Source organism: Tamandua tetradactyla, chromosome 17, assembly GCF_023851605.1.
Source record: "Tamandua tetradactyla isolate mTamTet1 chromosome 17, mTamTet1.pri, whole genome shotgun sequence".
In the NCBI taxonomy this organism is placed as follows: domain Eukaryota; kingdom Metazoa; phylum Chordata; class Mammalia; order Pilosa; family Myrmecophagidae; genus Tamandua; species Tamandua tetradactyla.
The window spans coordinates 27,896,519-27,915,674 of NC_135343.1; the positions used below are offsets into that span (position 1 = coordinate 27,896,519).

Below are 19,156 nucleotides of genomic sequence, written 5' to 3' on the forward strand. Positions count from 1 at the left end.
GCCTTTACCTTTTTTCTAGGGAGCCTCACTGACATTCTTTAGAAAATTTCCACCAGCATAATTCCAATAATCAGAAGGGCAAAATCTGATGAAGACTGTCAAAATGAGTCACTACATCACTATATTTAGTCTTTTTTTTTTTTAAGTAAACAGAAATATTGATATGAAACAATAAAAGGCGAACAAAACACAAAATATATATGTGTTTACACACACACCATAAAACCTAACTCACTCAAATCAACTGGAGGAAAATAAGAGCCTGTATATGGGCAGTATTGATGTTCATATACATAACTCTAATACAGACTTCTGTTTCTGTCAACAAAGACAATTAGATATACAAATGAAAGAGAGGGAAGGAGGGAGAGGAAAAGAGAGACATAAATTTTTAAATGCTGGATAATATTTTTACTTCTTCTAAAATTTATACTTCAAAAAATAATCTTATTGTTCTATCTCCAGCAAATAGCACTTGACATTAAAGACCATTAATATGTTAGATGACTGATATTAAATAATACACAAGGAATGTAAACATGTAAGCAGTTATTAAAATTCTAGGTGGAAAAAAAAAAAAGACCACTTACCTGGTAATAAAATTTTATCTGTCTCACCAAAATGGATAGATTATGAATTCTAAGTGAGGCATCATTGTTGACTTTTTTGTTTACTCTCTGATTCTCCGATTTAGGATTACTGTAAAAAAATTTTTTTTAATACTTTAAAATTATAATAAGACATATCAATCAACTTATTCAGAAGTTAAATGACAAAAACTAATCACACAAATACTTTTTTCTTTAAACAAAATTGTTTATTCATTTATACTAACAAAGATGATCCTAAAGGATCTGTGAATACTTTGACAGGTATTCTCTGCTAATTCATATAAATGCATCTGATATTACTAAGGCAGTGAAAAAATAAATTTGAAACCTAAGTCAGAGGTTGCCCTTCATTCTCATTTTCTCTCTCCTTGCTCTTGGGATAAATAATCTTTTATCATATATTCGAAGAACTTCAAATATGAGCTAATAACCAAAAAATGTATTCTCAGTAGGTATTGGGAACTATATTTGAACAGGCAATGTCCCAAGGAAATTATCCAAAATATGAGGATGATGATCCAGGTCAATACTTTTATCTTGGGTAAACTCTGCAGAGTCAATGAAAATGAAGGGCTGAATGATTCTGTGAAAGCATAAACAGAATTAGAAATTAGCATAAACTAATTTTACTAATGGTTAAGACTAATGGTTAACTCATGGTTAAAACTGAGAAACTTAAGTAAAAATGGTGGCACCTCATAAGCAGGTATGACCTGGTTCCTTGTTAGGGCATAAAGGCCACTCTTGGAAAAGACATTGCCAAATGAAATAGTAAGCATGAAATCAGAATTCCCAAGCTAGAGGCTGAGTCCAGACTACTAGAAAACAGGAACCTAAGCAATTACTGGGATAAAAGCACTATCTTACGATTAAAGAATTTAGATGTAGGCACCTCCACACAAGGATGCAAAGAAGAAAAGAAACTGATATCTATCCAAAAGGGAATAGGAGCTGAATAGAAATCTCTCATTTCTTAATACTTTTGACATGGTGCATTGCATTTGTAATCCCTACACAGTTTCTTCTCTTTAATGTCTGGCTTAACTTAAGAAGAAAAAAAAAAAAGAGTTGGTTCTCAACTTGTTCATTCAAATTATTATTTATGTTCTTTTGGTTCAAGCATATAAAGAAATTTCAGTCTCACCACAGATATATATAGTTGGAAACGGGAGGACCCTATGAATCCCATGAAAAGATCTCAGAAAAGACCCAATGGGATCCTCGACTACATTTGGCGAACTACTGCTTTTCTTCAACCATTTTCCCACCACTGGAAAACATCTTGATCCTTTGTCCTTTGACCATACCCACGCTGCCAATCATCAAGCTTGGATCAGTTCAACCATTTATACTGAGATCACTCATGGCACTAGGTGAAAAAATAATACAATCAAAATGAGCTAAAACATCCAGATGTGGCCTCTCTCAGCCAACACAACAAGCAAACTCACTGCCCTCTCCTTCTCTACGTGGGATATGACTCCCAGGGGTGTAAACCTTTCTGGCAACATGGGACAGAAATCTTAGAATGAGCTAGGACTCAACATCAAGGGACTGAGAAAACCTTTCTGACCAAAAGGGGGAAGAGAGAAATGAGACAAAATAAAATGTCAGTGGCTGAGAGACTTGAAAGAGTCGAGAGGTTATTCTGGAGGTTATACTTATGCATTATATAGATAGCACCTTTTTAGTGAAAGTAAAATGGAGAGGTTGGAGGGAAGTGCCTGAAAATGTAGAGCTGTGGTCCAGTAGCCATGTTTCTTGAAGATGATTGTATAATGATACAGTTTTCGTGGTGTGACTGCGAAAACCGTGTGTCTGATGCTCCTTTTATCTACCATATGGACAGATGAGTAAAACATATGGATTAAAAATAAATAAATAATAGGAGGAACAAATGTTAAAATAAATTTGGTAGATTGAAATGCTAGTGATCAATGAAAGGGAGGGATAAGGCGGACGGTATGTACGAATTTTTTTCTTTTTATTTCTTTTTCTGAATTGATGAAATGTTCTAAGAAATGATAAAACTACGTGATGACATTGTGAGTTACTGATTATATATTAAGAATGTTCGTGTTTGCATGCTTTAAAAAGAAAGAAATTTTTTTTAAAAAAATGAGCTAAAGCATCAAATAGAAAGAAGGAGCTAGTACTAGACTTGCCCTCTTGCAAAAAAGAACTAGAGAACTAGACAAAACATATGAAACTACTGTTTTCAGACACAATTGCAAGACTGTGACCCCTACCTAGGCTCTTTGTAATGAGGAGGTGGGCCACTTTCCAGAATGAGGCATAGAAAGAGGTAGCCTAAGGAGAGTTCAGCAGTCTGGCCGAACATGAAGAACAAAGTTTAGAGGAGATTCAAACAAACTGAGGTGACTAGAATTTTCAGAAAAACTAAAGAGAAGATAGCTACACAGATAAAAAATTCCAAAAACCTGTTCTTAGGACTTCGGCTAAATACTTATATGTGCAAGTATACCCTCCAACTCCTTAAGGCTGAACAGAGACAAGTACAGGGGCCGATTACATAAGCTGATCAATTTCCCAAGCTCACAAAGCACAGTGAGAAATCTGAGTTCTGACCTTTCAGAGTGAAGGAAAGACCGTGATGACCACCAAGAACATTTAGCAGAGACTTCAGAAAATTCATGTCTTAGAGGTAGGACTAAACTAACCCAGGAGTAAAAGTATTCCAAAACCTCCCTTAAAAAAATGCTTAAAATCAAGCCTTGAAAGAATCAAGCTAATTATAGGTAATTTGATAGAGTGCCAAAATAAAATTTTCACACATTCTACAATTTAATAACCACAATATCCAGCATCCAATCAAAAATTTTTAGACATGAAAAGAAGCACTGATCATTTTCCTGATTTCCTTTAGTTCTTGGTCCATATTTCCCTTTAAGTTCTTTAAGCATATTTAGGACTATTTTTTAAGTCTTTGACTGGCATGTCCCAGATTTGGTCCTCCTCAATGATGGTTTCTAATGGTTTAATCTTCTTTTCCTTGTCACTGCCTCCTGTTACTTTGCATTTTTTGTGACCCTGGTTAAAACCTGGACATTCTGATACTTTAATGTGTTTTTTGCTGCAATTTACATTCCAGGATATCTTTGCAGATTGACTTGTTTGAGTGCTTGCTTGAGGCCTTATCCATTCGATGGGTTTAGAGAATAGCTCCAGGCCAAAGCACAGGTGCTTCCCTGATCCTTTCTGTACATGTCTTGGGTATGCATGTGTGACCTTAGGGGTTCCTTATGATCTCTCTCCCCTAGGAAACAGTTTCCTCATGGTCCTGGGCACTGCATTCTATGTTCTATAGTCAGCACTCCCTTGTCCTAAGAAACAGAACTTGACTGCTTACCCACAGTGTTCTACAGGAGAATTCTATAAAAACTGTCTTCTACACACAGTGTTCTGTTCTGGGACAGGAAGACTCTCAGGTCACCATGACACAGAATGAACCAGACATACATGCTCTCAGTATATACACAAGAGTTACTCTGATCCCTCCAAGTAACCTCTAGTGGGACTAGAGATCCTCACTGGGAGCATAGGCTGACTCCATGCCCAGCCAGTGAAGTGATGGAGGAGGGTTCAGCCAAGGAGCCATGAGATCCTACCATTTTTTCTTGATTTGGCACTCATCCTGCTGCTGTAATACTTTAACTGTTTTCTGGAGCTTTTGGAAAGGTGTTTCTAGCAGTTCTTGCTGGTTGTTCAAAGCGTCTATTGGGATACAGAGTCATGAAATGTTTCATGCTGCCATCATGAATGACAGGGCTTTCTATATCCTTTGGTATGCCCCCATCATTCCTTGACCACATCCTTGCTTTCTGATGCAAGATACTCCATCTAGTCTTTTACTTTCCCTTCTCCATAACTGAATTAACCATTTCTCCTTTTTTGTGGAGACTGGTATTTTGAAACTAAGATCAGAGTTCGAGGTATACTCATTGCTATTGAGATGCTGCTATTCCCAGGCCCTCATAGTGGATAGATCTAGGGATATATCTACCTTCATATATTGAAAACCAAGAGTTCACATCAATACCTCTACTTTCAATCCAACCATACAATTCATTTTAGGTTCTTCCAAATTTGCAATTCCCTTCTCTACTGAGTAACCTTGCTTCTACTGTCCCTAAAATATTTATCTGATCAATTCCCTATAAACCTATTTGATATTACTGTTACATCCTTACCAATCCTTTACCCTATCTGAAAGTTCTCTTCACCCTTCTCTAACACTACATGCCAGGCCATCCCTGTGCAGGAAATTCTCCTCACCCCATTCATGATAATGCCCCACAATGGGCCACCAGTCCTCCATGACATTCTCTTCATATGGCTAGAATTCTAACTCCCTACACCTGGCTGCCTCAGATCCTGCAAGGATGCCCTCCTCGCCCTACTTGTGATCTGACTGCCTAAATCTGACCCACCCTTCCCCATCATATGGATGACCTGCTCAGGCTATGACTTTCCACATTGGGCCACCTCTTCCCCTAAATACCTTTCTAAGCCCATGTGGATTCTCAAGCCCCACCTGAAACTGCCCCCTCCTTATGGATGCCCTCCTCAATGTGACCAGGCTTCTACATCCCATATGTGGACAACCTCCACACTCAGAAGTTGTCTGAGAGGCTGATGCCCCTCATCAATTACAGCACACTCCTCTCCTTTTTATTGCCCTCTTCATCCTGCTTCAACTCTAATACCCTGTGCTGTATAGCCCTATAAAGATGCCCTCCAAAAACCTACTCTATTATACCATGATCCACCTCCCCTCAGTATGAATGCCTACTTCTGTTCTTCACTACTTTATGGTTTTAGGACAAACTGTTCAGAAAAGGAAAGAGGACTTCTAGGGAAGAAGGCTGAGTAGAGAACACCAGGACTCAGTTCTTCCATCAAAACAGCTATAAAACAGACAGGAACTGTCAGAAACAACTATTTTGAAACTCTGGAGGTGGGAAGAATACTGCACAGCATCCAGAGAAGAGAGGGAGGAAGGGGTTGATCAATTACGGTAAAGAACAGTAAATTACTCTCTCTGCTAAGTATCTATGGGTGCCCCTCCTTGACCCCTGCAGAGGCTGCTGCAGTGGCCACCTCATTGGCGACAGAAAGGGACATAAAAATCTTGTTCCCGGGGGGTGTGAGGGTAATTCAGTGGTAGAATTCTTGCCTGCCATGCGGGAGACCCGGGTTCGATTCCCAGCCCATGCACTTCCCAAACAAAGAAACCAACAAAAACCAACAAACAAAATTCAACAAATGGTGCCGTACTAATGGGCGACTCACATGGAAAAAGAATGAAATGTGACCCCACCATACAGCACACACAAAAAATCTTGTTCCCCCATGACAGGAGTGGGCTGAATGCTCAGTGCTGCTGATTAACCAATTTGGATCAATGGGGGCCCACCTCTGAGAGCAGTTACTACTTCAACAAGCCCCAGACAACGGTAGTGGAAGCCTTTGTTTCAATGCCTCCCCAGACAAAGGCAGTGGCAGCCATTGTTTCAGCATTCAAAGGCAGTGGATATTTAAAGATGCAGTGCTTCCTTAGGGATGTTAGGGGCAGTGAGCTGAAGGGCTGCATTTACTGGGTAGGCCAGTAAAGCTAAGCTATGGGGAGGTGTCAGAGAAGTTTATGGAGCCCTTCCTGATCACCTCCCCAGGGCCTTCGGTGCCATCCTTTACCCCCTTCATGGGTCCCTGGTCCTGATTTGGCTAGGAAAGACTGGCTTGGGACACCCCTCTGGTCAGAATTTGCCCTGCAGGGAAAAGCAACTTGTGACAACAAAAGGAGTGTAAAAAACTATAGAGGTGGGCAATCTGGGACAAAGGTCTGCTGGCTTCAAATGCCCAAGAGCAAGAGGCCTGTCTACTGAGAAACAGAGGGGAAAATCAAATTTCTGTAAACAGAGGCACTCCAAAACAACTAACAAGCAAAATCCTAGGATAAGACAAAGGCCCAAAAAGACAGGGAAAACCCTGCACACTGCACATGCCCTGGGCAGACCTCCCTGATAAGAGGGCTGATATCCAAGAAAATCTTGTCTCCTTACTGGGCTAGTTACTAAACAAAGAAACAGACATCTCAGGGAATAAATTCCCTGAGTCCATTTTAAAATATTAAAATATACAGTGTGCAAAAAGAATACAAGGCAAACAAAGTAACAAGAAATGAAGGCCCATTCAAAGGAAGAAGATAAAAATACAGAGAGCACCAACAAAGACGAATGTAAACATATAAAGCCTTTAAAAAATGACTTTAAAAATGCTCAAGGAGATGAAGGAAAATACAAAGAAAGAACTAAAGGGCACCAGGAAAACAATGAATAAGCAATATGAGACTCAAGTAAAGAGATGGAAATTTTAAAAAGGAACCAACAGAATTACTAGAGTTGAAAAACACAATACCACAGAATTACTAGAGTTGAAAAACACAATAACTAAATGAAAAATGCCCAGGAAGATTTCAAGAGCAGACTGGACCTTGCAGAAGAAACAATCAGTGAACCTGAAGACAAGGCACTTGAAATAAGTCAGGCTCAGGAGCAGAAAAACAAAAGAAATATTAAAAGTAAAATTAGCCTACAACATTTCTGAGACACCACCAAGTGCACTGATATACACATTAGGTAGTACCCGAAGGAAAAGAAAGAAAAAGCGACAGAAAGGATATTCAAAGAAGTAATGACAGAGTATTTCCCAAACTTAACAAAAGATGTGAACCTATACAATGGGAGAAAATATTTGAAAACCATATATCCAATAAAGGTTCAATACCTAGAATATAAAAGAAATTCTTCAACTTAACAACAAAAAGACAAGCAACCCAATTTTAAAATGGGTAGAAAACCTGAACAGACATCTCTCCAAATAAAACATACTAAATGGCCAGAAAGCATATAAAAAGATGCTCAACATCATAGTTACCAGGTAAATGCAAATCAAAACCACAAGATACCATTTCATACATATTAGAATGGACACTGTTAAAAATGCAGAAAATTGTAAGTCATGGAGAGGATGCAGAGAAGTAAGAATGCCCATCCACTGCTGGTGGGAATGTAAAATGGTGCAGATGCTGTGGAAGACTACTTTGATGCTTCCTCAGAAAGCTAAGCACAGAACTACCATATGACCTGATGTTTCCACTAGGTAGATACTCAAAATAACTGAAAGCAGGGACTCGAACAGATATTTGTACACCAATGTTCACAGTGGCATTATTCAAAATTGCCAAAAGATGAAAACAATCCAAGTGCCCAATAGCCTATGAACAGACAAATAACATCAGAATATATACCTACAATGGAATATTATTTAACCATAAGAAATGAATTCCTGGTATATATGACAACAATGATGATCCCTGAAGACATCATATGGAATAAAATAAACCAGACACCAGCACAAATATTGTATGATCTCACTGATTTTAAACAATTAGAATAGGTAAACTCATATGGGTTACTAGGGGATGGAGTAGGGGTAGGAAATGAGAAGTTAAGGCTTAAAATACAGGATACCTACTTGGAATACCTATTAAAATACATGAAAATGTTTTAGTAAAGGATGGTGGTGGAGGTAGCACAACATTGTCAACGTAATTAACACCACTAAAACATATATCTGAATATGATTAGAAGGGGAAATGTTAGATTGTATATATGGTAACAGAAAATTTTCTTTTTAATCCAATGGAACTATGCTACACAGTGAATTCTAAGTCAAACTATGGAGTTAATAATTATGAAAATTTAATTGTAACAAATGTTCCACACCAATCCAAGGCGGTGGTGGTAGAGTGGTGTTTGTATTTTATGCATGACTGTTCTGTAAACACAGAACCTTTCTAATAAAGAAAAAAAAAGGAAGGTAAAGAGGAAGAACATCATTCTCTTAAAAAAAAAAAACCTTGAAATCAGGACACAGAAATGTACAATAACAATCACTCATATTATCACCCAGAATTAACACTGTTAATTAGCATAATTAGATTATTACAGGCACAACCAAAGAATCATTAGACCACCACATACTACCCTATTTCTTCTTCTCTTCACATGAGTATCTGTAGAAAATATGTGATTTTTAATACACATAAATGTCACAAAGCTATACAAGTAATTCTGTAATATGGTTTTCTGTAGAAAATATGTGATTTTTAATACACATAAATGTCACAAAGCTATACAAGTAATTCTGTAATACGGTTTTCTTGCACATCACATTTCTTGAGAGCTATCCACACTGATACATACAGTTCCAGATCACTGATTTGTTACTACGAAGTATACCACATGTTATCTATTCATCTACTGATAGAATTCAGATTGCTCCTAAATTTTATTATTATACACAATGCTGCAATGAACATCCTTTCAAATATTTCCTTGTATTAACATACATTTTTTTTCTGACGATAAAGAGAAGCACTGATGAGTCACAAAGTACATGCACTGTCATTTTTTTTATCAATTTACACTCTAATCAACAGCCCATTTCCTCACATCCCTTCAACATTTTATACTGATGAACTGGTAAAAACAATTGCTTTTCTCCTTTGTAACTGACAAGCCTCCAATTACAATAGTAATTATAAGTACCTTATCATGCTTATTTACCATTTGAATTTCCACCTCTATAAACTCACTATATTCATTTGCCTTGAACGTCATCCTTTTTTTTTCTTACTGAGTTGCTAACATTTATTACTAGGATTTTTTAAGGTTATATATGTATATATTTCCATACATTACCACCAATTTTTGTGGTATGTATGGAAATATACTTTTTTCTCAGTTTGTTACTTGTCTAATTATTCATTTGTTATCCTTTAAATAAATTTCTGTTTCTTAAGAAAACTTTCCTCCTATCATAATATACTTTCTTCTATTATATTCTAACAATTTAAAAGACTTTTTTAAAGCCCATTTAGGTCTTCAATCAATCTAGAATTTAGTTTTGTAAATGAGATAGGTATTTTCCATATGAATAGCTAATTAACCCAAATAGTTTACTGACTAATCTGTCTTTTCCCCACTGATAAGTCTTTCATCATAACTGTACTCATTATGCATAGGCCTAGCCTGTTTCTGTGCTCTCCTTTAAGTCCTAATGGTCAATCTATATAACCCTATGCCAACAGCAACATCTTACCTCCTAAAGTTGTATAAGTCTTATCTTATACAAGACTCCTTGACTTGTTTTTCAATTCATTTTAACTATTCACAGTCCTTGACCATTTTTAGGATCAGCTTGTCATATTCTTTATAAACAATACAAACACTATGATTTTATTGAAATTACCCTCAATCTATAAATTTATTAAAGGAGAACTGACAGCATTACAATATTGAATCTTTCCATTGATGAGCATGGTATATCTCATGATAGGTAAGAGAGAAAAGCAGATATCCTTACCCCATTCTAAGATTTAATGGGACTGCTTTTAATGTTCTGCCATTAATATATGTTTGCAGTAATTTTCTGATAGATACCATCTATCAAGTTAAGTTCCATTCCTACTCAATATACGAATGGGTGCTGAATTTTATACAATTTTTCCCATGACTATTCCCATCTGATTTTTTCTCTTTTAATGCTTTTATAGTGAATTACATTGTTACAACTTCTATTACTAAATTATCCCCATGATCTTACTCACTCTCCTAGCCCCATATCTAAAGTATGACTATTCCATTTGTTGAGTACTAACGTTTCACAGTCCTTCTAATATTTGATTGCCTTTATGACTCTCACTTTATCACTAGACAGTTAAACTTCTTGCAAACAGGGACCATCTTATTCACATTTTTATCTCTAATAATTAGCTTATTTGCTAGCATAAAAGTTGTTTGAATAAATAAAAACAAAAATAAATGATCTGGGCCTAAGTACAGTGTTTTAAATTGCTGCTTTCTAATGAGAATTGAGATTACATTCTCCCAGCTAACAACCTACTTGGCAGCCTGAAACCAATTATTCCTACTAAACTCTGTGTCCCAAAGATCAACTGAGTAACACAGTCCTAAACTAGTTTGAGATGTGCAGAACATTGGTGAGCTAGGCTAATCTAAACTGTGTTGATTTAGTTTTTAAAGTCAGAATAGCCCAGGGCAAATGACAATCTAAATTGAAAAGTGAGTTTCTGAAGTAAAAGGACAAACCAGAACTAGATAGTTACAAAAGCAGAGAAACTTTATTACAGAACTCAGGTACCTTTCTCATAACTAACAATGATAAACTGCTACATGGTCAGGAATCCATGGATAAAAGACCCAGAAAGCTAAATGGAAAGCTTTCTTTATAATCAACTCTGGAGACTTTTAGTCAGTAAGTTAACAAATACGCTTTGAGTACATACCATAGATATATTATTTCATGTATAAAAAACTTTATTTAATCAAATTGTTACTATGGAAAAAAGTATAACTGTAATTTTAAATTATAGTCATAACACCTCTGGTAACAAAAATGTTAGGAACACCTACAGTTACATAAATTTCATTTGCAATCATAGATACTCAGTAAATACTTTTCCTCTCTAGCCTTTTCTTTATCAGTTTTTAATTTATTCCATATTTGAATTCCCTTTCATACCCATGACTGTCTCCAATTCATAGACTGATAACATTTAGACCTAGAAAATATTTTAGAGATTATTTAGTCTTTCTGAAGTCCATAGAGGTAACTTGCCCAGGACTCTCCAGTTTTCAGGACTGCACTTTTTCAGACTTTTCTCTTACAGTTCATTCAGGAAAACAAAGTAAAGATATACAGAAAAAAGTTTCAGCAATGTTATCTATAAACTCCATTTATGTAATAAATCAGTTTTATTACAATGTTTGAGCATATTCCCAATTCTGTTTTCAAAGTGAGTAATCAAAGGAAGATTAATAAATACTCCTTCCCAGTTTATTACAGTGATATTTTATCATAAGCCTGGGTATTTATATTTGACAAAAAATATTTAATGTTTCAATATTACTACTTAAAATGTATATAAACAAAAAAATACGTATTTGTAGTGCAAGCTCATTATTACATGAAAAAATACAGTTTGGATTAAGGGTTGGGATACACCTTGTTCTAATAAACATGTGATTTCATTTTCACCTTTAACAGATTTTATAATTTACAATCTTTGTCCCTGACACAGTAGTGTTATTACCAAGTTTCTTTCTGTTCTTTAAAGATTGGTATTTTAAAGCTTTAAAGTTTCTTTTTAAATTTTATGTCCAATATTCTTCACATATCTCAAAATCTATTTGGATGCCAGGAAGACTTCAGGCCCTTCTGCATAAAGTTACTTTAATTAGCAAGTTTTAAGAATTTAGAATTTTGGTTTACTCAAAATTCTTTTAAAAATCTTTGTAAAAAGATTGCAAGTTAATATAATTAAGACTGCATTTAACAATTAAGACAATTCTGAATATAAAGAGGAAATTGCTTAGTTTTTACATACCAAGAATAGCAGATGAAATTATTCTATAAATATGGGGAAAATGCAATATACACTATATATTATAGAGAAAGTATTTTAAAAAATGAGGCAAGAGTAGCTAGCTTAACCCCTAACCATTAAACTTACATTCCACAGAGATCTTAAACATAGGGGGATGAAAGCTTTCTGCATGCATCCTTTCATAAAATTGTGGTGGTGTGTAAGCCTTTTTTTGCTATGATTACATGGGATTTGATGGTATTTCTATGATGTTAGACTCATTAGGAAATCCAACAGAATAGTGGAGTTCTAGGTAGTATAGAGTAATACCTACGGACTCAATGTCTCTTAGTTTGTTTCTAGTCCATACTATACCTATTTGAAAGTTATTTTAGTATGCAAACAGTATTAAAAATTTCCTACTTTTCTAGTACCACTGGGTATTACATCTCAATAGATTATCATAAACTTTCTGGACTTGGAGACAAGGATAATTTCCAAGTACTCTAGACAAGAATCTAGAGAGCAATAAACTTTTAATTATAAGGTTTGGGTTTCTAATTTTATGCACGACTAATGTGAGTTAGAATCATCTAGACATAAGTTAGGATAATGGATAACAGGCCCTTTTACCCGAAGGATGTGATCTCCTTTTATGAATAACGCTCTAAGGTGAAAGTGCCTAAAAAGTTCTACACTCTAACTCCATGGAAAAAAAATAGGTTAATACATATAGACCTATTAAAAATTATACAAGCAAAAAAGATCAAGACAATTAAGTAACTTCCAAAAAAACTTTAAGAAAATGTAATAATGGCACACTACCTGGCTCTGCATTTATATAGTTACAATAATATAAATACTGATTGTTAACTAAACTAACCTTGGGATAACTATATTAAGAGGACAAGGTAAGAAAAAATAGGAGTGGGGACATAAAGAAAGCTAAAGTATCATCTAATATATCTAGAAGGAAACTGAAAATAACGAAAACAGATAAACAAGAAATACCAGGATAAGCACATTATCATGATATATAGGATTGAATAACAGAAGAAACTGCTTTAAAAAAAAAGTTAAAAGTTTTCTGTCTGGGTAACAGAATTCAGATACAGGGAGGGATAGAGTTAAAAGTTTTCTGTCTGGGTAACAGAATTCAGAAAGAGGGAGGGATAGGGCAAAGGACTGCTGTTCTTCACCAATGAAACTTTTGACATTAACTAATCTTTTTAGATGCATAAAACAATTTTTAAAGACGAAAAACAGCTATCAAAAATTTTTTATTCTGAAAGCCTGTCAATTTTGTCGACTCCTAGGGAAAAATATTAGTAATTTATGTCTGACTACTGCTTAGCTGAAGCACATTTAATAAGGTTATATATGCAGGATTCAATGCTAAGGATTCAAAGTCATAAGATAAGACATTTGTGAGACTGAGCACAAACATAAGAAAATAAAACAACATAAAAATTTCTTCTATAAAAAGAATGTACTTTACAGAAATACAGAAAACACTCCTGTGCCTGAGTTTTTTATACGGTTTATTTTTAGTACAATAAAATTCACAGTATGGTAATTTAAACTAACTAGGTATGACTTTTCTTAAAAAAAAAATTGTAGTCTATTATTCTAATTTGCCTTTCATTCATGTTTAGTATTAAAAATGCTAAATAAAGACAAATTCAGAGGGAGACTGGAAAAAAGTGATCACAGTTTCAGGACAGAACCATAGTGAAGTTTTATTAGGCTTTTTGAAAGCATAATTTTTTTCAAAGAATATATATATTTTGGGAAAGCCTTTTTCTAAAATAAAAGATGAGTTATTGAATGATACAGATGACATATAAAATACAAGCAGGTACCTTTTTAATCATATGTAGGTATTTCTAAGGCAACACAACCTCAAATCACTATATCCTTATATAAGACGAAAATTAAAAATCTGCATCGTTCAAATCTGTCTAGCCAGAAGTTAATGCAACATGGCAGTAAAAGAGGACCTCAAGTAATTTCACATTTATAAGTAATCTACTAACAAGTTACATTAATTTCAATGAAAATGATACACCGACAATAGGATTATCTAATACTACATACAGTCATTTCAAAAGTAGGGAAAGAGATGAAGGAAAAATTAACAATATTGGAACAATACTTCAGATTTGATATTAACTAATTCTTTCAACCATGTAAAATCATTTTTAAAGAGGAAAAACACCCACCAAAAGTTTTTGATCCTGAAAGCTTGTCAATTGTGTTCACTCCTAGGGAAAAATATTAGTAATTATGTCTTACCAAGGATTATATTTTAGGATTATGTAAAAGACATAAACATAATAGACTGACTTAATAATTAGTCAATTATTCATTGACTAATATCTGTAAGAAACAGAAATCTGATCGTTTTAATGGCTTTATGCTCTTCCACCCAGACTGCAAACTTGTGTGTATCCTTTTAAACCATCTGTTCAGCATTGATGCCTAACAACCACATGTGCTCATGTTTTTTCAGTATGCTACTCTAAAACTAGTTGTATACAGTTTCGTTTTTGTTTTCTTTCTGCTTTTTGAGATATTCTATATGGTGATATATAACTATATGTTTGCATGTCTCTATGAAACATTGAAATAACTATGTGATTTACGTACCTATTTTTAAATATACATATACCAGAATATTTGCTTTATGAAAATAAGTAACTAGGTAAATCACCATTATGGATAAGCCAAGCAGAGAGGAATTTTAGCCTTGAGTATAATCAGGGAAATGAGTAGCTTTAAAAAAAGAAGTATTTCTTCACCTTAATTCCTCTCCCTTCTCACAACTCCATCATGCATAATAGCCAACAATAAAATCTAATATTAATACATTACTCCATAAATTTACCAAATATTTTCATATATATTAACTAATTTCATCATCACAGTGACTAAATAATCATTCTTGGAAAGATATGTGACATGAAATTATATCACAGAGATTATAGACAGCCCCCTTCATGTACTCATTCTCATTATTTTAGGCATATTAAGCTTTCTCTTAAAAAGATGAAGAAATATATATGGTACTTTCTAGCTAGCCCTCATTTAAAAATGGCAAGCTTAAGCTAGCAATGCAGCATGCTATTAACTGATTCAATAAACAGAACTAATGCTTTGATCTAAAAATTTTAATTGGACACAGAAATAATCAAAATCCAATATTACACATACTCAATTTAGGCTTTAACCACATTGGATAAGATGGATGAAGACCTAACTTTTACTTCTTAGAAAAGGACAGATTTCAACACAAGCCGTTCAAAAATCAGGCCACCAGTTTCTAAACTTTGGATCTCAAGAACCCCTTTTCAAATCTTAAAAAATTACTGAAAATCCCAAAAATCTTTTGTGTACATGGATTATTTCTACCTTTATTTACTGTACTAGAAATTAAAATTAAAATTTTTAAAGATACTAATTCATCTAAAAATAACAAATTCATTGTATGTTAACAAAGAAAAAAGCATTTTTTATGATTAATAACTGTATTTTCCAAATCAGAAAAAATTTATTGAGGAGGGACATTATTTTACAGTTTTATAAATCTCTTTAATGTCTGGTTTAATAGAAGCCAGTTGGGTTCTTAATGCTGTCTCTGTTTTCCATGTGTTGTGACATGTTTTGGTTGAGGGACATGAAGAAAATCTAGTCTCATGTAAATACACAATTAGAAAAAGAAAGTGTATTTTAATAACCTTTTCAGATAATTCTTGATATTCTTCTTTGCTATTACCAAAATTCAGTAAGCGGTCTATCTTCAAGATTTGTAACACTGCAGAACCTTATCGATGAACTTTTCTTATTATGTTACATATCAAAATCTACTGACCATCTATTTTAGCATATTGAATGGATCTTTTACATTTCCATGATTTTTTAACAGCATACGTTGGTCATTTTGAAAATACCGGTTCATTGAGTTACAAAGATCTTACGAATGTTGGCACATTTTGTTATTCAACATCCAAAAAAAAGGTTACATTCATTACTCTCACCTCTAATCTCATTAAACAATACTTTAAACATTGAGAAGCTGCTAAGCTCATATTAGTAGAAACAAGTTTTCTATAATTCTAATCTTTGTTTGGAAGCTTAAATTTTATCATTGACAACAAACACTACCAATTGTTTCCTTGAAACCAAGGCTCATTTTGCTCATTTTTGAGAAATTATCTGCCTAATATTCAAGTCTGAATTCTTCCAAGTAAAAATAGCATTCCACAAAATAGGGCCAGCAGTTTCACCAAGAGTTGCTTTTGCACAACCAGTGCTTAAATAACAAGGAAAAAAAAACATAAATTACATCTCAAACTTCACCCTCCAAGGGTCTCTGGGCACCCTCTCCCCTCAACCACAGAGGTCTACTGATCTCCCTTAAAGAAGCAGTGAATTAAATCAATCCTTGTTGCTCATATGGAGACGTGAGGACTTGATATTATAGTAATCAGCATTTTCATAAAGGATCCTCCATTTATATGGTGGTCAACCATAAGGCCAGTGACTAATTAGCTTTCATCACTATTCTAGGGCAATATTTACTCCAGATTCAGTCAGACCTAGAGACTCAAGAAATTCCACAAATTGGGCTGATGTGTAGTTAGGTGTTTCCTTTTTTTCAGCAACAGACAACTACTATGGCTTTCAATTCCATGCTATTTGTTCAATAGAGTTCAGAATCTTAACCTGAAGTCCACAAACCCTCCTACAGTAATTTAACTTGTTGATTAATTATTGGTGGCAGGAATCATTGCCATTGTTTGAATAATGCCCTCTAAAAACATGATAAACTTTTTTTGTTATTCCCTATTTATCCGCATATTTTTTCATCATCACAATCATTTCTTAGAACATCTGTATCAATTCAGAAAAAGAAATAAAAACAAAACAGAAAAAAATTCATACATACCATATCCCTTACCCCTCCCTTTCATTGATCGCTAGCATTTCAATCTACTAAATTTATTTTAACATTTGTTCCCCCTATTATTTATTTATAATCCATATGTTTTACTTGTCCATCGATAAGGTAGATAAAAGGAGCATCAGACACAGGGTTTTCACAATCACACAGTCACACTGCGAAAGCTATAAGGATGATATACTTTTAAAACATTTTCTAAAGTACAATCTCCTGAATTAATGAACTAAAATAACTATATACAGTCACAGAAATAAAACTCAAGTAAGAAGTTTTTAACTGGATAAGAAAATGTTTTCTCTTTTTTCAACATCAATTTCTCATATGTATATGTTTGTGTGTGTGTGTGTGTATATATATACTTGAAGAATATGAATTCTATTAAATAACAGGGAATAAGATTACCACAAAGTACTTCAAAAAGATCCTCACTAACTGCATTAGAAGGCCGACAATTAAAGGCAAAATAAAAGATACTTATTACAAAAGCACTAGTAGGAACACAGAAATCCAGAAAGAAATACAATAAAAAGAGGGAAAACAGAAGAGGAAAAATAGCCTCACATACAAACAACATAGTATTGAAAAGATACCAAATGAAAACTCAGGAAAGGCACACAAATAAATAACTATTAATAGACAAGTTAAAGAGATTTACAGCATGGTCTACAAATTACCCAGGAGAAACAAACTGTATGGGAAACTTCTAATTTATAAAATGGGTCACTAGTTTTTTAAAAGACAGGGGAACAAATGACCTAAGATTTTAGACTATTTTGAAAGTAGCTGTGAGCAGCAAAGTTGATGAATAATGGAATATTCAAAGAAAAAAGTCAAACATTGAATAAATACTATACCTAAAAGAAAATCTTAATATCAATCACTGAACCAAATTTCTCCATTGTAGAATTAAAAAAAAATTTTTTTTTAATCTCCAGAGACTTATTCAAATAAAACCAGGATTTTCTTTCACAGTAAATTCATCAACAGATTATGGCCTTCAGAATAATGTATACAACAGAACTAAATGAGTATCTTTAGATAATAAAAAAAAGTATTGAGAACAGCACGGCCCTAACTCTGAAATACTACTTTGAGCCCTTTCTTTTAGCACAAACTGTGAGCCCCCATAAGTAATAGAAGTATGATACAAAACTGCTAAATTTTAAGTTTGGTAAACTTAGTAGGTCTTAGTTTGTTTGCCAAGATACTATGACAAATACCATACAACAGACTGCGGTTTAACAACAGGAATTTATTGGATTATAGTTTTAGAAGCTAGAGGCTTATTTCCTCCCAATGTCAGTGACATTCTAGTTGGCCAGCAATCCTTGGATTCCTAAACTTCCCCATGTCCTCTCCTTTCTCTTTTGAGTACCTGCTGATTTCCAGTTTCTCCTTGTGACCTTTTCTGATTCTGGCTCCCCACTTTGGGTTTGCTAAAGCTGCCTAGAATGCAATACACCAGAAATGGGTTGGCTTTTACAATGGGGATTTATTAGCTTGCAAATATACAGTCCATGAAATTGTCCAAATTAAGGCATTAGCATAGCAGGAGGATACATTTTCTGAAGAAAGGTTGCCAGCATCTGGGACACCTTTGTCATATGGGAAGGTACATGGCCAGTGCCTGTTGCCCCTCTTTCCCAGATCTCAATGCCTTTATCTTCTGGCTTCAATTGCCTTCTCTCTCAGAGCTCCTCTGGAGGCTTTCTCTCTCTCTCTCTCTCTCTCTCTCTCTCTTTTCTGGGGGCTTTTTCTCTAAGCTCTCTCCAAACTTCTCTGGGTGTTTCTCTCTGAGCTCTCTTCACTTTTTCTGTCTTTCATCCTCTCATACAGACTCCAGTAAAGGATTAAGACCCACCTTAAATGGGTTGGGTTACATCTCAATTGAAATAACCTAACCTAAAGGTCCCACCCACTACAGGTCTACACCCACAGGAATAGATTAAAAGAACATGGCATTTTCAGTGATATGTAACAGCTTCAAATCAGCATACAAATTAAGACCCAAACCCATTCAGTTAGACCACACCTTAATTAAAAATATCATCTTCAAAAGATCCTATTTATAATGTATTCATATCTATAGGAACATAGTTTAAGATCAAG

At 34.5% G+C, this 19,156-nt stretch overlaps 1 protein-coding gene across 9 annotated transcripts in view; it reads right to left on the reverse strand.

Annotated features, from left to right (window-relative positions):
* CCDC88A (coiled-coil and HOOK domain protein 88A) overlaps nt 1–19,156 on the reverse strand; it is a 189,428-nt gene that overhangs the window by 158,578 nt on the left and 11,694 nt on the right. For all 9 annotated transcript variants that reach the window (XM_077134249.1, XM_077134245.1, XM_077134247.1 and 6 more), the window contains one exon: nt 591–699. In XM_077134249.1, the coding sequence (XP_076990364.1) occupies nt 591–699 (109 nt within the window). The remainder of the gene's footprint in view (nt 1–590; nt 700–19,156) is intronic.